The sequence below is a fragment of the Sebastes fasciatus genome, chromosome 19 (assembly GCF_043250625.1).
Source record: "Sebastes fasciatus isolate fSebFas1 chromosome 19, fSebFas1.pri, whole genome shotgun sequence".
NCBI classification, from domain to species: Eukaryota; Metazoa; Chordata; class Actinopteri; order Perciformes; family Sebastidae; genus Sebastes; species Sebastes fasciatus.
Window position 1 is genome coordinate 18618979 of NC_133813.1, and position 25580 is coordinate 18644558.

At 42.3% G+C, this 25580-nt stretch overlaps 1 protein-coding gene and 1 long non-coding RNA gene across 2 annotated transcripts in view; one reads left to right on the plus strand and one right to left on the minus strand.

Moving 5' to 3' along the window:
* The window catches only part of LOC141757271 (uncharacterized), a 71154-nt gene that overhangs the window by 18793 nt on the left and 26781 nt on the right, over positions 1–25580 (plus strand). The window lies entirely within an intron of this gene.
* The window catches only part of LOC141757508 (transmembrane protein 132D-like), a 44958-nt gene continuing 21648 nt past the window's right edge, over positions 2271–25580 (minus strand). Inside the window, exons 4-10 of the mRNA XM_074618027.1 lie at positions 20723–20894; positions 16664–16807; positions 12618–12826; positions 9392–9572; positions 8442–8555; positions 8143–8334; positions 2271–4675 (exon numbers count right to left, since the gene is read on the minus strand). Of these exons, the coding sequence (XP_074474128.1) occupies positions 3215–4675; positions 8143–8334; positions 8442–8555; positions 9392–9572; positions 12618–12826; positions 16664–16807; positions 20723–20894 (2473 nt within the window). The 3' untranslated portion in view covers positions 2271–3214. The remainder of the gene's footprint in view (positions 4676–8142; positions 8335–8441; positions 8556–9391; positions 9573–12617; positions 12827–16663; positions 16808–20722; positions 20895–25580) is intronic.

The following is a 25580-nucleotide window of genomic DNA, read 5'->3' on the forward strand; positions in this document are numbered from 1 at the left end:
CTATGACCGTACACCATAGTTTTGAGACCCAACAGGATCCACCAAGCGCACTGTGGCCAGGAAAAACTCCCCGATTACTGGGAAGAAACCTGGAGCAGAACCGGGCGCAGGGCGGGCGGCCATCTGCCGAGACCGGCTGGGGGGACAGATAGATAGAGTGAGAGAGAGAGAGAGAGATAGAGAGAGAGAGATATAGAAGCAGCCACAATAGCAGTCTAGCAGCTGTAATAACTAATACAAGTAGGGCTGATAACACAAAACCAATAGTGGTGGATGGAAAGAGTGATAATACAACTATCGGAAAGCCAGCACTGTCCAGCATCTCTCCTCAGTACGTCCATGTGTATTGGTGTGGGACGTCCCTGCGATCGATGCCCGTGCATTGGTTCCTGCAGCATCAGCATGCTTGCTGGGAGCTCTTGATGTCTTTGGCAGTGATTGAGAAGTGTTATTCTCCAGGCTGCCACATTGTCATTAGGTGTTGGAAATCCCTCGTTAGCATTGGTAGTCCCTCGTACAGACGTAGTTAATTAGGGATGGTAGCAGTTGGTGTCAAGCAGGCACCGACGCGGCAGCAGATGCAGCCACAATACCGGAGACCACCAAGATCCAGGTGAAACCCTGCTCCAAGTGTAATCACTCACGAACTACAATCAAACGGTCAAACTAGGCAGCGCTGATCAAATATGAATCAATATTATGTTACTGTAATGCCTATTTCTCACTTCAAATGTTTTCAGAAACATCTTGAAAAAATAAAAGTTTGTGACCCGGCAGCCATGTTGGGGTCAGCTGAGGAAATACCAACCACCGCCCACCAGCTGGAGCACACTTTCTCATTTTACAGCTAAACAGTACACTACAAGATGTTTCTGAAAACATTAGAGGACAGAAATAGGCATTACAGTAACATAATATGGATTCATATTTGATCAGCGCTGCCTAGTTTGACCGTTTGATTGGAGTTTGCCAGTGATCGACAGCTGCCTCCATAGAATGAACAGCCAATAGGAACGCTCTCTCTCTGAAATGACCAGTGATTGGCCAAAGTCTCCCGTGATCGGAAAACATTTGAAAGCCTGAAAACAGAGCCATGAGAAGGTGTAGACGTCTAGTTTTCTCTCCTAACATTTGAATTACAATATGCTGAAAGGTTATTAAGGATTTTTTGCCCAATAATGCCAAAAACATTCTGCCTACCCTCGCTTTAACCGAACTGCCCTCCCAGAACTTTGATGAAGTGCTTCACATAGACCACTTCAATGTCGTTCAGTTCGCATGCGGCAGAACAAACTGAGTTAAAGAAATTGTCTAGGGAATCAAAGAAGCGACAGCATTTCAGCTGGAAAAGCATATTGAGACATATTTTGCTGCTCTGTTGTTGTCATACAAACCGCTCAGCTTTTATATCTTAATCATTACTGCGTCTGAACTTTTGAGTTCTGCGTCTTCTATGATACGACGGGTCCGCAATCAAAAGATGCCGGGCCACGATGCACGGCAGAGACAGCTTTGAATCGCTGCTTATCTCCGAGGCGCGTTTGTTTACTTTTTCCTACCGCTGCTGGACAGATAAATCGACTGGGAAAGCAGAGGGAGTTTATACACATACAAAAGCGGCGGGGGCCCTGTAGGTATAGAGAGTTTGGGAGGAAGTTATTAAAATTGCTTTTTATCAGCACTCCAAATCCACCCGATGCCGTTATGCGGCGGGGAGTGACGACGCTCGCCGTCACATCCACGGCTGCCAATTCCTGAAGGTGCAGGGCATCAGATTATCTGGGTTTCTTTAAGCTGCGTGGGGACGCTGTTTATGCATCGCAGCGCCTAGAATGCGATTTTGAGCAGTGTATCTGCGGTCAAAGACACAGGAAGGAGAATGGAGGGGAAAAAAGCCATGAGTTATCATGTGAAACCCCTCACCATTAATAAAAATATCTGTAATTTCTTTGTGACAATACACAAAATGAGAATCACTTTCTCTTCTCCCATCTTCCCTTTGCTCTAACAGTTATTTTGTGCAGCAGCGAGGAATCACAATATTGGCAGGCGCATCAAATACGCTGCTGTCAGTATGACATTTCGCTGAATTACGACATCAGCCTTAAATCACATTCAATAGTGATTAAAGAGAATCAAATCCCACTGATTCATAGCTTTAGCCCGTAATCCCAACCATTCACTGTGCTCTCCCATGAATGATACTTTACTATTTTTAAAGGCTTTAAAAAACAATGATTGAATTTCAACTATAACAAATGTATCTATTTGTTCTTTATTGATAGGATCTCATGGGAAATAGGCAACACATCACATTTTGGTTTAAAAATAAGAGGATGGTACACAGAAAAAGGCATCATCATCTTTCATTCACACATGAAAAATCTTGAACAGTTGAATATGTATTGCTGCTCCGTGTCGACAGACCGAGATTAGACATTTGTACAAATTGTAGAAGCAGGCCCCCAGGAGAAGCCCGGAGAGCAAGGTAAGTTTTGTTAAAAAATTCAGAAACAATGTCCACTTCAAACGTGGGCACGGACTATATTTGCATAGCATGCATTTGATTTGAATAAATATCCGGCGAAGACCGCAGTGACAGATTGCTCAAAATAACTTTGCATATTCTCTGACAAATTGCACAGACTCTTCAGGTATTCTCCGGAGGAATCCACGAAGAAGAAGAAAAAAAAAAAAAAGTACAGAAGGCTGGGGAAAGAATAGAATTATGAGAAATAATCCCTCCCGTATACTGCATTTACCCTGACAACTATAGCAATATCTGGAGCTGTGTTCTACAGGGGCGACAGAGTTTGTACAAAAGTAAAAGGAGATGAAAATGCATTTGTTTTGAGTTAGAAATGTAGAAATAAATAATAGTATAGATATATATTTATATTTACAACATCAGATCTGGAGAGCAGAAATAAAAGAATCTTGAGGATAAAATCAGGCTTTGAATCTTTAAAAAATTAACATAGTATCTCTTATGTTGTACACTATTACATAATGTATTTACAGGCTTTAACTGAGCACATAGTTTAATATAAAATGTCCTTTATCATATCTCAATAAATACATCCTCTAAAGTGATTTATCTTTCATCAAAAACAATCAAAAGCTTGTCTTGTAGACGTTCTACACCAGAACTTGTCGTGTATGTACACTTTTTTCACTCATACTCATCCACACACATAGAAACCCTCCAACAACCTCACTGAGGCTCTCCTAGTGGTTTGACTACAGGCCACGGCATGTCAGGTAAAGGTGACTGGGGCTCGGCAGGGACCTGGTGTTGCTGCGCCTGCTGGTGGGCCCAGTTCAAGTCCACGCCGTTCTTCTTCAGCGCGGCCAAGTGCTTGATGTCCAGCGTGGTGAAGGTGGTGAACTGGACCTGGTTCCGCTTACTGGTGGGCGAGTGGAGCGGCTCGTTGCGATGCGGCCTGGCCAGCAAAGTGGCCGAGCGGTTCGCCATGGGGTCGATCGCCTTCCCCTGAAACTGCTGATGATGCTGCAGGGAGCTGTTCCTGCTGCGGCCCAGGGTGGCGGTCCTCTCGGGGACGGCGGGGGCGCTCACGGTGGGCAGGGCGCCATCCAGGCTGCGGCGGCCAATGGACTCTATGGAATGACGGGGCTCCATCTGGCGATGGGCCTCGCGTTTCAGCGTGGACGCTTGAGCTGGGGCGCCCGGGGGGGGAGCGCCATCGTTGTTGCTCCCCAGCCACACCCAGTCATGCTTGTGATCCTCCGGGTCCCCGATGGGCGCCGGGCCCGGCTGTATGGGGGTCTTGTGATTGCGGAAACAGAGGTTATACGAAGCACAGTTGAGCAAAAAAGCAAAGATAGCTACACAGGAGACCCCCACTAAGGCATACATGCCAATTTCCATTTCTGACATGGCTCTGAATGTCCTAATGAGATTGCTCTCAATTACTTTTGGAGTTTTAGATTTAGGAGGCTCCTTTTTGGGTGTCACTTCGGCTTTAGGAATCTCTTTGTTAGCGGGTGAATCAAGCATGTTTCCATAGCTTCTCTTCTGCCCTTCTTCTTTACTAACTAAACCCACTGTTGTATCTATAGGTCTGGCAGTGCTCATAGTTGTAGTGGAAGTTGTGGTACCTCTTGCAGCCCTGGTTGTAGTTCCAATTCGCACGACATACGGCTGCATAGATCTTGTTGAAAATGTGGTTGTTTCTGCCGGGGTGGACTCTCGCCGGTCAGGTACTGTGCTCCTGAACAACCACTTATCCGCATCTGTGACAACACGCTGTGACGTCACTGTCGTTTTAAGCTCACCTACCAATTCTAACGCACCGCCTTCGAAATCTTTATTCCCGTCAGCACCAACATCATTCCCGCCGCCTCCTCCTCCTCCTGCCGCAACTCTGCCGCCACTCTGGAAGTTGATCCTGAGGAGCCCCAAGCCCACCGCCAACTTGCTCTTCCTCTTGGACTTCTGGCACTCCTCGCAGATCCTCAGCTCCACTCTCACCAGCGCCCCCTGGCCTTCACCTTCGCCTTGCGCTACTAGAAACGTGGACTGCGGGGTGCGGCGTACCGTGGCCACCCCCTCATCCGGGGTAGAGACCGTTAGGGAGTAGACGCTGCGGTCGAACAGCTCCAGTGGGGCGACCGCGCCGTCGCTGAACTGAACCCAACAGCTGACCACTGCTTCCTAAAAGACAGAAAGACAGAAAGAAAGAAAGAAAGAAAGAAAGAAAGAAAGAAAGAAAGAAAGAATTACCGTCCTGTGGTTGTTTGCCTTTGCCAATCAAGTTGCAGTTTACATACATGTATGTCCAAAATGTCATCGCTTCATAATTTTATCCTGTTAGACATTTGTATCAAATTGTCATAACTAGCACATGAATTCTACAGTTATGGCCAAAACGTTGTTTTGAGAGGTCACAGTGACCTTTGACCACCAAAATCTAGTCAGTTCATCCTTGAGTCCAAGTGGATGTTTGTACCAGACGTAATACAATTCCCTCCAGGTGTTCCTGAGATATCGCTTCCACGAGAATGGGACGAACGTGAGGTCACAGTGACCTTGACCTTTGACCTTTGACCATCAAAATCTAAAGAGTTCATCCATGAGTCCAAGTGGACATTTGTGTCAAATTTGACGAAATTCCCTCAAGGTGGTCCTGAGCTATCGCGTTCATAAGAATGGTCTGGACGGATGGACGGACGGACGGAAGGACGGACGGACGGAAGGACAACCCAAAACTATAATGCCTCTAGCCACGTCTGTCGCTGGTGTGGAGGCATAAAAAGATGTGATAACTGAGCAATACAGAGTTCTTATGTAGAAAAGCAGGCCAGAACACAGCAAATCAATATTCTCCCCCCCTGCCTTCAGTGAGCGCTATATTCCCGTGATTGTTAATAGCACTAAATTGCCTATGCTAATCTCTTTATGATTACACTCAGTAGGGTGCTATTGTTCCATAGATTATAGTCCTATGAAGTCATGAATTGTATGAAATGTAATTTAACCAAAGTGGATAAAGAGAGTATAATGAAAGTCCTTTAAACAAGAACAAAAAAAGTGCCGCGACAAGGGTCACGTTAAGAGCCAATCCAATCACATTAATACACAATGACCTATTTCTCTGCTGCTAATGTGAGCCACTGGGTCGCCACAGACCTAACCTATATTTGGGGTTTGAATACATTATGAATCGCCCCGAGCAGAACATTAACAGCTTGCCACCACAAACACAATTGGCTGGTCATCTGCGCTGGCATGGTTCCAGTGGTTTGTTATTGACGGGGGCAGACCAGCCACAGCGACAGTGCAGTGTAGGTAAAGTGAGCTGTCGCTCCAGCAGCTATGGAGCGCCTAATTGCTGCCCCATGCGTGTGTCGGGGAGCTGGTTTGAAAATGGGCAAGCTGCCACGGCTAAATGTGCGAGTGAGCTTTTAAAATGATCATCTGCGCACCCTGTCTGCCTCCTCCGCTGTCTCACACAGCATGGGAACTGCAGATGATGGTCGGGGCTGTGAACACAATGAGTTCACATCCGGAGAGGCAGAGAGAAAGCACAGATATTATTGCACCCTTAAGGTGATTTGATGCGTAAATCTGCTCTGTTGTGGCAATTCTTCTAATTCAAATCCTCTCTGTGGAAGCCCATTATATCTTTGCTGGAAAATAAACATTTAGGATATGTTAATAGCACACTATTTTATCATATAAGTTTAATTTTAAGCCCCCGACTCTCAGTGGGTTTACAATAAAGTTGTTTTGAATTATATTGTTTTGGTGCAGATACTGCTTTTGCTCCCTGTGCAGGAACATGTGGGATAGTGTGGTTATCACCTAACAGGGACTTTTTTTCATTCTTTCTCCTTTTAGAACCATCTTGGTGCAAGAGACAATGATCCTGCAGTGCTTTCGCATTTAAATGTTTCACAATATAATAACTAACAATGCTTATTAATGCCAAATTTCCCCCACAGATCAGACGTATTAACTCTAGGAACTATTAAGGTAAATAGGTCATCACCATGGTACTGTACAGTGCAAAGTTTCTCTTAGTCCAAACGGGAAGAGAAAAACATTTTCCTAAAGATAATCTGACTTGCATGCCAGGACTCATCTGTGGACCCCACAAGGATAAGTGGTATATTTTACATACTGTTATACTCTATTCTATTTGACTCTAAATGGGAGCATAATTTACTAAATGAACATCAAGCTGTATTGAAGAAGACTTGAAATTAGCAATTGAGACCACTAAATCAAGTGAGAAGTAGGCTCATTGTCTCATAGACTTCTATACAATCAGACTTCTTTTTGCAACCAGAGGAGTCGCCCCCTGCTGACTATTAGAAATAATGCAAGTTTAAGACACTTCCTCATTGGGCTTCACTTTTCAGACATGGAGCTTGCCCTCTGGTCCAGATATAATTCCCTGTCATCCACCAAATGTAAAGGTTTTAATTCCCTCCAACCACCTCTACAAACAACAAGTGAGGGATCCTTTTCCCTTTCTATTCCGAACCTTTTGATTCCTCACATGATCACTTTCTATTACTTGTATACACTGCACTGTGATTACTACTTAAGTCTTATGCACAAGGTTTGATTTGCATGCAGGAAAAATCAAAGAGCAGCAACACAAATATATTTTTTTTCTAATCTGCCAACAGTTCAAGAAGCATGCTGTCTTAAATCGCAGGTGTATGTAGACGTTGATGTTATTCATGCTGTTGCTTTATTATATATGCATCTGTGACTGCTTCCACGCAGCTGGTATTAAAAGAAGGAAAATTGTCAGTGGAGGACACTGATGAATGCCAGGGGCTTGTTTTGTTAAATGCAAGAAAATAAGGGAAAAAAATGGATGTTTTAATACTTTGCACACACAGGCAAAAGCATAAAGCTACAATGGTAGCAGCTCACTACAAGAGGGAAATAGCTTACTTGTTAAAAAGCCAATAAATAATTACACGGTTAGAATGAATGCAGACAAAAACGCATTGCGGGCTCTCACCTTTGATATTTAATCACAGCCAATAGCAATCTGAATGCAGCTTTTGTGTTTCTGCACTAATGCAAGCCCTCTGATGAAACCTTGTCTGTGGGGGAGACATTGACAGGTGTTCTCATGCCGATGAATTTCAAAGGATGTGAGTTACAAAGCGAGAGAGTTAGTGTTTTAAAGAGAGCGGCCTTTGTTCAGTGTGTTTTCTATTGAAGGAAAATTGGGGCTGTTTAATTTTAGAATACATGTTGATTATGTTATCTTGCCAGGCTTACTTTTCAAATGTACGAATTTTGTACAAACGTGTGGTTCTGCATCGCATGACACATCTATGAATCTATTGTCACCGTTTCAAAAACTGAATAAAAGAGAAGATCTGTGATTTACTTTTAATCACAAATAACCCCCTCAATACGCAAACACACTTTTATAATTTCACACTGAATTTATAATCTAGATGAGTCACTGCTTTTGTTTATTTCTCGTGCCATCTGATTTTCACACTCCGTTGAACGGTCCTTGACATTTTATGTGGCGAGGCTAGATGCAAAACCAACAGGCATAAAAAGAGACGAGCACCATCACGAACGGCCGAGCCGTGCCCCGCTGGTTTTTATGCTTTGTGTGTCACAATTTTCCAGTTACTTACCTGTTTGAGCTGCGTGATAATCTCCCGTGTGGTTGCCGTGGCGACGATGGCCCTGTTGCTCCCCGGACTGAGCTGCAGGGACAGAGAGAGTCCGGAAACCAACTGCACCCCCAGCTCCGTCACACTCACTTTATCATCCACCACCCTGATGCTCCTCTCAGCCAGGACCGATGATGTCAGAGGGGACAGCACCTGCAACGAGTTAAAAACTCATCCAAACTGCAGATTGATAATACATGATAATAGCATGCAATGCACCTGCTAAAACCACACACACACACACACACATCATGGCTCACCCGCACAGTAGTAGTGCCCACAGCCCGTCCCTGCAGCACAACCCCATCCTGCACCCTGGCTACATCAGGATCTGCCACTTTTAGAGAAGAGCGTACGAGATTGGTCACATCCACCTGTCAATCAAAAGAGAGAAAAATGTTAATCATATTAAATCCACAGCCAAAGCTATACTTCAATAATTTATGATTATTACCGTTCCACTGGTACATGACACTTCTATCTACTGTCTGACAAATCTAGTTAAAGGGACTGTTTGTAACTTTCAGAAATGCTTGTTAACAGCGACACCTGTGGCTGTTAAGTCAAGGAAAGTCAGCGTCGGGCTCGCACTTGCTCGCTCTAAATAGACATGAACGAGCATCGCTCAAAACAGTGAGGCGACACACGTCAGCTAAAAGCACAATATCACTCTATATTTCACCTGCTTGGCAGTAATGTTAGCTGACCAGACGAAGGTCTCTCCATGAATCAATGCTGATCCTAGTGTTGGCTTTTCCTGCTTCAGCCTCCGGGGCTGCAGCAGGAAGAGAAACATTATCGCCCCCCGACTGCGCCCGCAGGGAGACACCGGCACCCGGTCGGAGACGATAACGTTTCTCGCTGCGGAGCCCCGTCACTTCAAAAGACACGGGAAACCTCTGTTGGTCTGGAGGAGCTGCAGCATTTATTTCTGCACAAACGTCCACTGTACATTCACTAGATATTCTCAGAGCTAAACTAACTCTTCTGCAGTGTGTAGTGAGCGCGCATGCACGTGTAGAGGTGGAGCGAGACGGCGAGAACCTGGCGGTGTGTGAGTGAAGGCAAGCAGGCAGAGGAGACTCCGGCCAAACGCGAGCGCGCATGGGATACTGACCCGGCAGATTTATACGAGTAAAAAGTTACTAACACTCCCTTTAAGACAAAGCCTGCTAAGTGCCAGCCGGTCAGGACTGTTAAATGTTTTTACCTGCCAGTCAGGACCCAGGAAGTATTCGACAGGCTCCGCCCCAGTCAGCGGGTCAGGCGGCATCTCAGCGTCAGCCTGGGCTATGAATGGTGTCAGCACCCTGAGTGTAGAGTGCTGATACTGCAGCATGCAACCCCTGCCCTTCCTCATCTCCTCCTCTTCCTCGCTATCCCATGTCGACCTGGCACACACACACAAGGTAATCAGACACAATAAGTCACATGCTTTGTTTACAATTCAAAGGAATAGTTGAGAAAATTTAAGGATGCTTTTTTTTTTTTTTTTTTGCAGAGAGTTGGATGGTAAGATCGATATCATATTCAGTGTTGCAGTGTTGAAGTGTGCAAGTTCACACTTCAACACGATAATTTCTTCTGGGTTTTATTTGCCTATATGGTGTTTAATGAGACCAAAACCTGCGCACATGAAAACCAGACATGTGCAAATAATATCAGCGAATATAACTCATTCACAAAAATATGCATATTGATCTCTCCTTATTTAAATAGCAAACAACAACAACACAAATCATACTTCTAAATGTTGTTTCTAGTGGCCAGCAGAGAGACTATGAACTCAAGAACAATAGGCCTACTGGAGACCAGCAGTGTGGCTGTTGATGCCGTATGTGCCGCGTGACCTTTCCCTCTAAATGAATTTAAGTTAATTTTAACCAGGATCCCACGGCCTGACTCATTTGTTTGAGGGTGGCGGAGGTTAAGCTGTGAACCATCCTCAAACCCCTCAGCAATGATCATTCTGTATAATTATCGTTTGCACAGCTGGTCTGCCACGCATTGCACCATAGGTGTGTTGGAGGGCTGGTGGGTATGCTTTCACACTGCAGGCAGAAAGCTACTGTCAGGAGCTACAGTCCAAATAAACATCATTATTATATAGCCTAAGGTGAGAGCTTTACATGTGATGGAGATGCTGCTTGAATTGAATGAGTGTGACTCAACACCAGACAGCAAAATAACTCTTTCCTCAATACTTTTGTCCGTTGATACTTTACCAGCCTTCCACATAATAAGATCACAGTTTATTAAATTAACTGTACTTATTTCAAGTTAAATATAAATTGTCTTATTTTTTCTTTGATTGGATTGAAAGAGTCTTTGAAATACCAGCGTTCATTGTATCAGTAATTTGTTTAATTGCATTGTTGTTGTATACTTATTGACTTGTATAACTGATTTCCGTAACACTTGAACACAAAGTTTGTATGTTGAGTCTCTTTGCCATGGTTACTCAATTTTTCTATTAGTTCTTTGTTGACCCTTGAGCCATTTTGCTTTCCATGGGGTTGCAAGGCAGCTGATTAACATCAAGAAATACCGTGTTATTATTGGTGCTGATTAAACTCTAAGTGTGAACTGATTAACATTAAGTGTTTATTTCAATCTATTTTGAAACAAACAGAGATGAAATAATAGTAAAAACTTTATTGCAAATCATAATATGTTACAACCTGATGGCACACACATAAAAAAAAGAAAAGAAAAGCAAAGCAAAGCAGGGGTGAGGACGTTTCATGAAACAAAGTAAACAGAAGTTATGTTTTATGCATGAAGGCCTGTTCTGTCGCTGCCAATTAGACAGAAACTCAAGTTGCTTCTCTGCCACATGCATGTGGAAACACTGTAGCATGCAGTAACATTCACATGAGCTGAGGCTGGCCATTACAATCGCCATAGAAATTTCACATTTCTGACCTAGTACTCTATCCGTTAGTGGATATTGAATGTTTTGGGAAATGAAAGCCTCGCAGAGTTTTTACCCTGGAGAAAAGTAGCAGCCCATCAGTCTGCCATCATTAGTATTGAGTGAAAAATAATGACTTTACTGTAAGTATTGAGTGAAATCCCACTAACCTTTGTCTCCAGGGCAACTGTGTTGCCTCTACAGTGTCCTACCCACTAATGCACCAAACACAAATGTGATGCTTTTATGACTGACTGCGTTACAGTACACAGGCGGATATTAGAAAACACACCTCGAAATATGCTAATCCAATTCAATATCACCGCCAACTACAGACTCAAAAATGACCATACAGCTGAAAACACATCTCTCTGACACTGTGTCAACAAAAATAGATTATTCTAAACTTCACAAAGACACAGTAAGATGTCTTGCATGGCTAACTCAGCGTACATCACCACAGCTGATGTTTTCTCCTATTAAATATCTCCACAGGGTTGACTGCACGACTAAATGATGGGCTGCGTACGGATGAAAACACCACTTAAACACATTTAATTTGACAGGAAAATAGCAATTTCCAGAACAAGAATCCATCCATCCATCCATTATCTGTAACCGCTTATCCTATTCAGGTTCGCGGGAGGGAGAATAAGAATCTCTCGTATTCATTCCTAGAGCAAATTCTCACATTAAGTTCCATAATGACTTGTTTAGGACAAGAAACGCAAAGTTTAGGACTTGGTCCTGATGTGGCATGTGTTGGTCTTGACTTAGGACTTCTTGGTCTTGATTTAGGACGTCTTGGTCTTTATTTAGGACTTGTTGTTCTTGATTTAGGACTTGTTGGTCTTGACTTAGGACTTGTTGGTCTTGACGTTACATTTGTTGGTCTTGACTTAGGACTTGTTGGTCTTGACTTTACATTTGTTGGTCTTGACATTACACTTGTTGGTCTTGCCTTAGGACTTGTTGGTCTTGACTTAGGACTTGTTGGTCTTGACGTGGCACTTGTTGGTTTTGACTTAGGACTTGTTGGTCTTGACCTAGGATTTGTTGGTCTTGACCTAGGATTTGTTGGTCTTGACCTAAGATTTGTTGGTTTTGATTTAGGACTTGTTGGTCTTGACGTGGCACATGTTGGTTTTGAATTAGGACTTGTTGGTCTTGAAGTGGCACTTGTTGGTTTTGAATAAGGATTTATTGGTCTAGACTTAGGAGTTGTTGGTCTTGACTTAGAACTTGTTGCTCTTGACTTCGGACTTTGTACCACCTTTGCTTTTAACAATTGTGGTTAAAACTATGTTGAAAGGGTTTATAAACCAAGTCCCCCCAGTGCCTACTATACCTGCCACGCGAGTATATCTGACTCATACAGTATATAATAGCACTGTGCTGTGTCTCTGTTCTCAATTAACAGTTTGAAATTATTTTGTTCACATGAATTAAGCTAACAGGAGCTCTAGCAACAACAGATGCAACAGCAATGCAACAGTTTGACACATAACCAGCCCGGCCTTACCTCCTGTTGCCTGTAAGAACAGGGACTCGCCAGCCTTTGATCTGGCTGAGCTCGGGGTCGGCCACGTCCATTTGCAACGGCAGGCGGGGCATCCATACACTCATCTCCAGCTGGGCACTCAGGAAACCGTAAGTAAAGTTGAGCATCACTTTGCTCTTCCCTCGTGTCTCCTTCCCATTTACATATATGTACTCGCATCGCTCTGACACCTAGACGAGGCAGAGATGGAAAAAAGGGAAAAACTTAGACAGTCAAATGGCATTCCTGTCTTTCTGCCAGTCTGTCACTCTATAAAACATCTTGATAATAGGCAAGAAAGTCACTTTAAAAAGTTCATAGTCACTTTTGAGTCACTGGGCTAGAGTTGTGACTGAACAGTCGGTTTTTCCATGTAAAGCCCCGTGGAAAATGAATAAGAAAGTTTTAGTGAAAACTGACAAAGAGAGGAGAAGCGGAACGGAGCTACCAATACAAATAAGCTAAAACCACATAGACCCACACATTTTATTCATTTCGTACGACTTCCAAAGTCTGGCATGGGAATCTCACAGTGTTTCTGTTTATGTCATGTAAATTCACGGCCGCCGCGGTCTCTATGAAACTGTTACGGAATATAAATTACATCTGCCTTATGGCTGTTCCTGTAGTGCTGTACGGTAGGCGGGAGCGTTGCAGTTCCCCACCAGTGAGAGCAATGAGGTGAGACACAGCAGTTGGTGTGTTTTATTTAAGATTGGAGGCCTATCTCCACTGCCGCCTCACTTATCTTAACAAACCAGTGGCTCCACAGCGGTAATTGGAGGGCACTAGACTGGAGAGTAGAGTGTAGCACTGGAGAGAGGGAGGTGAAAAGGGGGAGGCGGAAAAAAAGTGAGGAAAAAGCAGAGGGAGGAATGAGGTAAGTCAACTTGAACTCCTGTGGAAATGTTAAGGGAGACCAGTCTGTGAAGACCTTTTCCCCATCATGCCGACTGGTCCGGACCAAAATTTCAGATGTCTTGTGCAGCTCTCCAGTGCAACTACATGTACTGTAGATGGGTCCATGGACAAAAATAATCTCTATAAGCACATAAATCATGTGTTTGTTTGTTTTTTAGCTCAGTAAAGATACATACTGATAAAAATCAACACCATCAAAACTTTTAAAACCCTTTATCCTGCAATTTAGAAATGTTCCTTGGGCATTATTTTAGCAATTTACTCTTTGGTGGTCAGCCTCCTGTCTACATGCACTGTTGTGGGCCTACTGTAGATTGAGAGTATTGCATCTTAAAATACCAGTACCTGTGGTTTTGCATGTTTCAGCCCGTTAAGTATCCATCCAGCTACCCAATTTCCTAAAGTAATCCTGCTGTGTTTTAGAAATCTGAATGTCTTATTTACCATTCCAGCCGTTGTTTTCCATTCAATTCTGTTCATTATGAAAACCTATGAGCAGACTTGTGAAACTTTGATTGTGAATTTATTATAGTTAACATTATGTTTGTGTTCATGTTTGTCAAAGTTAGAAAAATTATGAGATAACCAAGTAAAGATTTTTTTAAATCAATCTGCATTCATGACAATACATTTATCTAATCCTTTATTTAAACAAGTGACTTCATTGAGATCAAGATATGTTTTTCAAGAGAGACCTGCGCACAAGATAATACATACAGTATGAGCACGGACAAACGTGCAGAAAATCACAACAATCATACACAAAATAGTGGTTACACATTTAGGAAAAACAATTGCAAGTAGTATTCAAAGTGCTCAAAATGTTTCAAACGAGGAGTATATTATCTAAAAACCTGTTTTTATAGGATGTATTCGAAGTGGTCAATAAAAGTGTAAAGTATACATGATTTGCAGTTAAAGCTGCACCAATCAATATATAAAAATATGAGTCAAATGACTATGTGTAATGTAAAAGTGATAAACCCGACTCTACCGCCCCCCTCCTCAATGGAACATTTTAGCAAAAAACTGGCAAAGTAGCCAACTAGTTGGTGAACATAGTTGAGCATTTAGTAGCAAGAGAGCATAGACTGTATAAGAAGTGGACGTAGTCACCGTGACGTCACCTATTGGTTTGTGGACTGCCGTTTTGAAGCCTCCAGTTCGGCATTTTGGCCATCGCCATCTTGGTATTTGGCTGTCGCCATCTTTTTTTTTTGCAACCAGAAGTGAAATGAGAGGGTGGAGCTAAGTACAACCAAATAAGACGTTTTTAGGTGACCAAAATGAGACAATTAACTTCCAACACAATATGAAATGGTTAAAGTTGTAAGACGAAAATGCGTACAACTCCCAGACCGGACAACGCCGTGTTAGAGACCTGTTTATCACACGGTAGCCACGCCCTGAAGCATACCCTGCTTTATGGTCTATTTGACTCTAAATGGGACCATAATTTACTAAATTAACATCATGCTGTATTGAAGAAGACTTGAAACTAGCGATTGAGACCATAAACTCATGTTTACAATGTTTACTGAGGTAATAAATCAAGTGAGAAGTAGGCTCATTTTCTCATAGACTTCTATACAATCAGACTTTTTTTTGCAACCAGAGGAGTCGCCCCCTGCTGGCTGTTAGAAAGAATGCAAGTTTAAGGCATTTCCACGTTGGCTTCACTTTTCAGACTTGGAGGTTGCCAACAAATCAGAGCTAAAAGGAGAGTGGCTATTGAACTGACATTCAACAGGTGACCTTCTGCTGAATGTGCAAAATAGGCAACTGTTTGCTTGCTCCACATAACAATTATATAATATCATAACATGTTAATATGTCAGCTTGTTTCGCTAACCCCTAAGTGGCCAAAAAAAATCAATACATGTTGCTTTAAAGAGGTCAAATGTGCAACCACACAATGATTCTTTAACTTTGTGCACTGTATGTGAATCAATCCCTCATAGAGATTCACCCTTGTGGCAGTTATAGTGTAAAAGGGAAGGTTTGTGTCGGTAGCATTGCTCCAAGAGGGGTCAGTGACTGCAGTAAGAGACCATTCAGAGACACAATAACAACTGGATTGAGTTCTTCTACTGAAACAGAAAATCATTACAGACGCAGTCTCCCTATTTTTTGGTTCCTTCTCACTCTCTTAAGCTTGCACACTTAAGCACGCCGCCTTTGCTGCTGTGTCGTCGATCGTAAAATAATATAACTCCTTTTCTTCTTCTCTGGTATTCACATCTCCATCTCCCTCTCTTACTGTCCCACTAACATGGATCCATTACATAAAGGTCAAATCACTGTGCTTATGGACTGAGTGCTGCTGGGATCATGAGCTCAGTTTATAACACCATATGGAAGAGGCTGCTTTTATCCACGATGCTTGGACACACACACACAAGAGCTGGACCTGTTGAGTATGATGGCACAGTGAATGTCTTGGAGTTATACACCAGAATGAATCCCGTCTTTGTATGCAAATTAGGCCTGTGTGATATATTCAATTCATACTGGAATTTAATATGGGAGAAAGCTGCACTTTTTTTTTTTTGCATATAAAAAAGGGATGTTTCCATTTGTTTGAAACCCATTCAACTGATTATATATTATCTATGCATACTGTAGAGTGTGCATACACATTATTTAAGATTAACTTGCACTGCTGCACTACAGAGAAACTTGAAAAGTCTTGTACAAAATATTTGCAAGATATATTGGAGTGTAGCTGGCACATGTGAGGAAAGGGCTGTTTGTTTGTCACCTTGAACATGCATTTCCATAATTCTGCCAGTGCAGTTGCTCTATAGCAAAAGCAAGGTATATTCCAAGCCTGATCACAAATGCTACATCGATCCAAATATGTCTGTAACACTTCATTTTACAGGTCCGCAAATTTCATTGTGATTAGGTGATAATTAGCAATTAACCTATTTGAAATTTCTTTGGAATTACTGCCAAATTACCCCAATATTCACCTCAAAATGTATAGAAAATTACTTAATTATAAATATTATCTAATCCAGATTTAGTGCAGACATAAAGCAAATACATTTGCAAGCAACACAGATATGATTACAGCAAGCATTTCAATACAAGTTGTGGCTTACCTTGAGTACATCCTCCGCTGTCGACGTACAGCTGGTGTAGTTGGTCACATCGGTGACTGAGCCGTCGGCCTCCACGGCCAGAGTTTTCACAGGCACCGACACCGTTTCACCCGTCAGCACAGCAGTATTCAAGATATCCGTGTTCTGTGCAGAAAGGAGGGCAGATGTGTTAGAATAGGACAAACGTGTGGATGCATTGTTGTATTTTTTTAGTGTAGTTTGAAGGTCAAAGGTTAAGCTTAGCCTTGTTTAGCTTGCTGGATGTGAGATGAAAGATGATGAATGGCTGTTCTAACTACACCACATTGAGTTTTCATTCAATCCACTTCATCTGCTTCTTCGTCTTCTTCATAACACAGCAGCCAAAGCAGCAGATACTGTCGGCTAGTTTCAAGCAATAACATAGAGTCTTGGATGTCATTTTTAATGCTAGGTTCCCCTGATGCTGAAGAAGGGATATTAGAGGAGCTGCTGCCTGATCCCATAGGCGACCAGTAATTGAAGTAAGCAACAGGTTAACTTCATTGAATGAATCTGCATGTTTCACAACATCAAACTGCACATAGGGAAATCTTAAAAAGTATCCATCATTATCAAATTTACTCTGGTTAAGTATGAAACATAGTTAGGTTTATAGAGACATTCTGCAATCTACTAGCCTACTGCTTTGTTGTAAAGGTGAAAGTAAGGCAGGCTTTTGACACACCGTATATGATGTATATATATATATTTTTATATCCTGCTGGACTATTTTATTATACAATACAATCATCAATGGTGGAATGTAACTAAGTATATTTTTTTAAGTACAAATTTGAGGAACTACTTTACTTTTACTTTACTTTATTCGTTTATTTTCATGCCACTTTCTACCTCTCTACAGTACATTTCAAAACAACATGTTACCACTACAATTATTTGACAGCCTTAGTTACTAGTTACAAATTAAGTTTTTTCGTTAACAAATCATACAAGGAGCTTATAAAATATGATGCTTTGTTATAAATTAAACTACCCAACAGTATATACAAGTATAGCTGAAAAGATTTGTCGATAAGCGATTGACAGTAAATTAACTGGCAACTATTTCGATAATTGTGTGAGTCATTTTTCACCAAAAACATTTCAAGGTTCTAGCTTCACATATGTGAGGATTTGCTTGTAGCAGAGTATTTTTACAGTGTGGTATTAGTACTTTTACTTAAAGGAATACTTCACCCCCAAAATGACCATTTGTATATCAATTACTCACCACGTGCTACCTTAAATTCACGAAGAAAACTTTGTTTTTCTGGCCTCTTGATGAAATGAAGTAAATGGGGTCGGCATTAACAACAGCAAAACTATATCAAAACATCCGTTTACCATCTCTCACATAACTCGTGCAGTATAAACCAAGTCTCATTTATGCTCAAGCGTGATACTGTTTATGCAGAAGTGTTTTAAATAGTTAGGTTTTAGCCAAAATGCATGTGTTTGGGAAGTACCTGGTTCCCATTTACTTCAATTTGTCGAGACGTTTTTTGATTCTCTGTTCTTTTCACGAATTCAAGGGTGAGTAACTGATACAAATGGTCCTTTTAGGGGTGAAGTATTCCTTTAAGCAAAGGATCTGAATACGTTCTCCGTCACTGACAATCATCACTATTTGCAGGGGGGCAGGGATGACAAGCAGAGGGTGTTAGCAAGGCTAACAGAGATTAAAACACTCGCAGGCTCACAAACTTGATTCGTTTAAATCACACTGATGCAGCGCTCACACACAAACTGGACAGATGTGCTAGAAAGAAAAAAAAATCTCTCTGTGATGACATTATACGGTACATGTCTGCCTCTCACAAAGTCACACACCTGGATGAAAATAAATCCCTGGCTGTAGTGTTTTATCCATACAGTATCACCAAACGCCCATCTTACCACCTTGTTCAGTACATCTTTGTCAATGCTTCGCAGCAGCTTAGCTCTTATGCATCAAGCCTGATGTAGCTTCCTCCTTCAGCATGGATTTACAACTACTTTCCAGTTTACAAGATCTCTGATAAGGTCTTTTTAATCTATTAAGGTAGTGCTGGCAGTGTGTGTGTGTGTGTGTGTGTGTGTGTGTGTGTGTGTGTGTGTAAGGAGCTCTGGGTGATCAGCATTTATTTATTTATTTATTTTTCCCTCCTATTGCTCGTGGATCAGACAACACTCAGCAGATGTTCCCCGGCAGCTTCATATTCTGAACTCTGTCGGCTTGACAGCTGCTGACCGCAATTCAAAAAGGACATGCTCTAGTTCAGACTGCGACACTGACCCAAACATAAGCCACTGGATCAGGGGTAGCACAAAATCAGAAAGCAATATCAGCGCTCTGCGGTGTTGGCGGCGTCGCGCTGGGAGATCTCGATGCCCCGATGTTTCCGCAAGCTCTGCCGTAATCTGGCTCGCAGTGATCAAGTTCAGGTTCAAGTAGTTCAGCTCGGTTTTAAATCTTTGAAAACAGTGTTATATTTACACTCTGTGGTAAGCCTTGGTATTGTGCGTTCATTTGTTCCCACTTGTTCATTCAGTGAGTCTAAGTGCTAAATCCTTTACATGGTTATAGGGAGATGAACACTATAAACATAAAGCTACAACAGCTTTACTTTAAAGGAAAAGAGCCACTGTTGCAGAAAAAAAATCTTTTTTTTTCCTCAATACAAATCCTGTTAGTGACAGAGATGAAACGTATTTGCTCCCCAATGTATGTTTGATTCATGTCGACTATTGCACCATGAAATAACTTCCTGAATCTCCTGTCAAAGACAGTCATGTACCTACTGTACCTTGTAATTTATATTGGTTGTCTCAAAATGTAAGCATTTTTGAGACATGTACACATAGCAGCAGGGAATCAGACTAGGCATCAAGAATAATAGTAATGCATCATAGATGATAACATGTCTTTTGCAACCATGCAGAGGTGATGGAGGAAAAACTAAATAAAACAAAAAAAGTGATTGGCTGATGACATGATATTATTTTCATAGTATTGTGTTGTTTCATCATGCAAAGGAGGCTACCTCCAGGTCTGAAAAGTGAAGCCAATGCTGAAGTGTCTTAAATTTGCATTCTTTCTAATAGCCAGCAGGGGGCGACTCCTCTGGTTGCAAAAAGAAGACTGATTGTATAGAAGTCTAGGAGAACATGAGCCTACTTCTCACTTGATTTATTACCTCAGTAAACATTGTAAACATGAGTTTATGGTCTCAATCGCTAGTTTCAAGTCTTCTTCAATACAGCATGATGTTCATTTAGTAAATTATGGTCCCTTTTACAGTCAAATAGACTATAAAGCAGGGTATGCTTTAGGGCGTGGCTATCTTGTGATTGACAGGTCGCTATCACGGCGTTGTCCGGTCTGGGAGTTGTCCGTGTTTTCGTCTTTGAAGTATAACCTTTCCACAGTGTGTTTTCAGTTCATGAAAGTTAATTGTAACGTTTTGGTCGTCTAAAAATGTCTTATTTAGCATTTGCTTGTACTTAGCGCCAGCAAAAAAAACAAGAAGGCGACGTCCAAAATGCTGAACTCGAGGCTTCAAAACGGCGGTCCACATACCAATGGGTGACGTCAAGGTGAATACGTCCGATTCTTATATACAGTCTATGCTTTGAACACATCCAGATGGTACAACAAAGATTAGAACATCTGTATGACCAATGCGTGTGATGTAGCACTTTTACAGGTGAAATGCCAAAAAAAACTGTGTATTTATGATGTAAACTCCAGATGATATCAACTCATCTTGTTTATACGTCAAGGGGATCATCAGGAAATTAAGTGCATGAAAGTGTCTTTTATTGAGGCAATGAATACCAATTTCATTAAGACTGAGTGAGGTAGTAGGAGACCCTTACATGCCCTGCCGTAATGTTCCACCTGTGGCAAAGCCAAGTGAACAGATCCTCCTTCATCCTTCTTCCTCAAGCATCAGGACCAATAAGACTACAATAGATGTATATGTAAGAAGCAGAAAAATGAACTAGAAAGCCTGCATTTTAGAACAGTAGACAAATGAATACAGATATTGTCCTCACCATGACCAGAGGTGCCAGCCCCACATAATCTCTCTGAGTCGTGTAGATCCGCATCATTCCCACATCCTTGACGTTCCCCGGCAACTCCAGACGCCAGGAGATCGTCTGACTCTCAGCCTGCTCCGAAACCTCTCTTGGCACAAAGTCCAGTTGTAAAACTTCCAGAAGACCCCTGTTTAGAGATCACATTTTAAAAATACAATAGGGTTAGACAAGTTAAAGCGAGCCACGGTAACCTTTGCTGAACAACGGCCAAAACGGCCACAAGTGGCTTATTAGGGAGAAATGGCGTATTTATTTTGGCTTTAATGCTTATTAATTCAGTGTTTCATTTGTTGGATGAAAATGGTGTTATTTCTTCTTTCAAAAGTTACACAGTCTTGATCCAAAGGTTGCAGTCAGATGTATTTTTTCCCATTTACTATTAATTCAGATTTAGTAAAAGCATGGCTGTGCTGTATGTATAACAGGAAAACACATAATGAAAACTAAACCTAATGGATTTCAAGGGTTTTCAAGGGTTTAATGGTGGAGAGTAATGAACTGTATAGCCTCTGCCCACATACAGTTCAAGTTTGATCACAATCACCACTAAATAAGTTCAACTGGAGGGCAATACTGATGAGTGACAGCACAATATCTAAAGTTAATTAGCATCATGTTGGGGATTATTTTGTTAAATTACTAGAAGTGATGTAGTTAAAGCAGAAGTAGGCAAGATTGGAGCAAATATGATTAAAAATAGTTGGGTTTTTTTATAAAACGGTCACTATATCATGACAGTAGTGTATGAGACAGGTAATCTGAAAAAAATCATGTGCCTTTGTGTCCTCCGGTGTCCTAATGGCATATGCAAGATTTCACAGACCGGAGGAAGACAACCAATCAGAGCCGAGCTGGAGCCTTGCCGTCTCTGAGCAGCTGTCAATCAGTGACCTGTGATTGGCCAAAATCTTCCATCATGGGCTAGATTTTCGGCTGGACCACAGAGGGCCAGCCATACAAACGCAAAAGTCTGTCACTGAGTGACTGACTGAGTGATGAAGTTGCACAATTGGTCGGCCCATTGTTGGAGTTTCCTCATTGGCCGTTGCTCTTTCAAAATAAAAAGGCGGGGAACAATCATTTATGCAAATGAGCCTGTCCAGTATGACGCATCCGGCTCACAAAACTCAGACCAAGCTGTCAAACTAGGCGATCTAGTTCTAAAATGAAACGAGATTCAGCAGTGGCATAGCCTATTTCTCCCTTAAAATGATTTCAGAAGTAGATTTTGGTGGATTGTTTAGACGGAATAACAGAAAGTTTACGAGCAGCCGTCATGTTGTTTCCTGTTTGAAACCGTAAGCAGAAAACCAGGCACCAATCAGAAGCATTCTACGATAGGATACGTCACCGCTTAAACGGACAGTTGAGTGGAGCATGAGCTGTATTTAACATTATAGACATGACCACTGACTATTTGTGTAACAATTTAGCCACAAATTCACATACTGGCCATACACGGCCCAGCCATATGCTCGGTTTTGACCGAGTCTTGTTAAAAGCCTGAAAACAGAGCCATGAGGAGGTGGAGAAGTCTAGTTATCTCTCAGAAACACTTGAATTACAATATGCCGAAAGGTTATTATGGAGTTTTTACCCAATGATGCCAAAAACATTCTGCCTACCCTTGCTTTAAATAACCGAGACAAGCAGGCGTCATTTGATCCAATAGAAAACTAATTTGTTGTTGTTGACTTTTTTATAAAACACTGGTGTCAAGAGACAAAGATGCTTCAGTGCAGAGGGAGCTGAGATGAGCTGTGTACACACTCCATTGGGGGAGAAATGTAAATATTTGTAAAGAGACTGCCTATGAAAGCAAAAAAAAAAAAAAAAGTCTGTGAAAAACAAACCGTCAAGTTTAAAGCAAAATTGAGCGCAATACACAAGAGGTCTCATTTCCATCAGCTGTGTGAAAGGGAGATTAAGTGAGCTGGCGGAGATTTGAGCCAGCAAGTATTCTGGTCAAAGGACTGTCAAAAGAAAAGGCATGTGATGTAATTTGATGCTGGAGAGAGTACCTGCCAGTAGCTACAGATCAAAGGGAAAGTGGAGCAGAATGTGAATGGAGCTGAGGCGCTTTGAAGTGGAGCAAAACTTTGCATAAAGCAAAACAATGAACCTCTGCTAAAAAAAAAAAAAATCACATTTTAAAAAAAAGTCTGCGAATATTGAAAAGCAGTGAGGGCGAACACAAACATATATATGAATAGAAATATTCATGATCTTTCAGAAGGAACTTTATTTTTTGCTCGTATGCATCCATAAACTTTGGACTGCGTGGTTTAAGATTAAAAGTACTGACCACAGATATTATAATAATCCAAAAACTATTTATAATAAGCGTAACACTACAGCTGATGCTCCAGGCAGTAGACTCGCAATTCAAGCTGAGTTCAATTAGGATTCCCCGTGTTTCCCTCCTCTGAGGGCGAGATTCTCCCGCTGCTCACAGAGGGTCAGTGAAACCACGTCGAAACTCCACAAAGATCAACTTCTGCTGAGTCAGTTCACTCACACAAAAAATGGAGACCAGGGAGCACAACAGAGGTACAGAATTTGAAGAACAAAATTTGGTACAGAACATCTCTGGACCATGCCGGAGATAGTTACTTTTTTCAGATTGTTGATGTTCCATAGAGTTTTGCTTTCGCTGCAGCGCTTATATTACAACAAAATATAGTCATATCTCCTGAACGCTTTGTGCTATTGCGACCACATTTGGTGGACATGTGTAGATATGATGTCCGAGTGACCACGACAAATTTGGTACCATTTGGCCAATAGGTGGCGCTGTAGCAGTATCATCTAACTATAAAGGAAGTATCCTCTATAGGACTGCCTATTGCATATCTCGAGAACAATTCATCCAATCAAATTCACACTTGGCAGGTGCACGCGGTCATACCGCGGTTCTCGACAACGCTGCAAGCAGAACATCTGGGGGTCAAGCAATCTGGCCAATCCCGGACAGGCACGTGCTCCGAGTGGGCACTGCACTATTTATTTTTTAAAAAAGAAAAGTTTTACATTTTGGGAAATATGCTCATTTGCTTTCTTAGAGAGAGTTAGATGAGAAGATTGATACCAGTCTTGTAATAGAGTGGTCTCAATCTTCTCATCTAACTCTCGCAAAAAAAAGCAAATAATCATATTTCCCAAAATGTCTTTACCAACTTCCGGCACCGAACTTCATATAAAGTCACGTGTGTCTTGGGGATATATAACTGAAAGCATGCAAAATCCAGTCCAATTGAAATGTCTGTTTAATTTCTTGTGTTCCTGCATTTTCTTAAATAAAATGGACAGATTTTAAACTGATTGAAGTGATTCACACAGAAAATACTGCGAAAGGGTGCGTAAGAGGGAGACAGAGAAACAGAGAAGGGGTTAATGCCCCTATTTCCTGGAAATCCATCTATTAAGGGGGACTTTAAACCGCTGGACGTATCATCACTTCAAAGCACAGTGGTGGGAGTGTGTGTGCACGTGTGTGTGTGTGTGTGTGTGTGTGTGTGTGTGTGTGTGTGTGTGTGTGTGTGTGTCCTGATGGGAGCTCAGCGCAAGGGACACACGACTTGGAATATCTCTCCTTCCTAATCTCCCCTTCTGAACGTGCAAGCGCTTAAGCCCGGATAACGTAGCCGTGATTATGGATGATTACGGATAAGTGGGTCGGACGGACGGCGGACGGTGTGTGTGTGTGTGTGTGTCTGTGTGGGCGGGAGGTTGCTGGGCAGAGGTCGCTGATGGTGTGTGCCACCACCAGCATCAGGCATAACTGTTGTAATCAACCGGTGTGTATCAGGTTTATCAGGCAGTGAAAGTGCTACGAAATCAATACGCATTTACTGTTAAGTCAAGAGAAGAAGAAGCACTCATTTACAATTTATTTTAGTCACGTCAATGTTGTGTTCTGGCTGTGCCAGCTTGTTGTGGTGAACTGTTGTGGTTTTGGATGGGGTTTATTTGTATGTATTTCCGGTGTTTCCTGTTTTATTTTGGTGATTCACTCCTCCTGTGTCTTGTCTGGGTTTACTTCCTTCCTTTGTCTGTTTTCCCGCCTTGTGGTTGATTGTCTGCCCCGCCCTGATTTGTTTCACCTGTGTGTAATTTGTCTGTTATTTAAGCCTGTGTGTTTCCCCTCTGTCCTTGTTGGTTCGTACTTGTCTTCCCAGTCCCTTGTCCTCCGTGTTCCTAGTGTTCCTAGTGTTCCTAGTGTTCCTCCTGCCCGTGACTCTCGCACCCTCTGGTTTGTAGTTTTTTTTTGTTTTTGTTCTCAGTTTGTTTTTGGTGTGTTTTCATTTGTACTTTGTTCCCCTCCTTGTTTTGTGATTTTTGGATGTTGTCAGCTTGATTAAAGCTCGCTCTTATTTAAAATCTTCCTGTCCTGCTTGTACTCTGCGTTTGGGTCATCTTAGTAACTCAGCACATGACAGAACGAACCAACCTTAAATAATGACCCCAGCAGAGAGCTTTTATGCCCATTTGGGCATCCGGATTCGGTCCGAGCATCAGCCTCAGCCCCGGCCTGTTGGCTTCCTGAGCTTCCGGCCCATGCCCCAGCAGTCAGCTAGCTTTAGGCTAGCATCAGCCCCGGATCGGTTCTTGGGAACCCGCCTTGCCCTGGGAGGTCCACTAAGTTTACAGTCTGCTGCTCGCCATGCTGATATACAGGACACTAGCTTGGACCTGCTAGGGGTTGGAGCCCCTAGAAGGAAGCGTGGGTCTCGGAGGCGGCGTTCTCCTAAGCTGCTCAGTGTTCCATCCAAAACCAATCCTACTCCTGTGTCGGAGGTCCGGCCGACCTCTG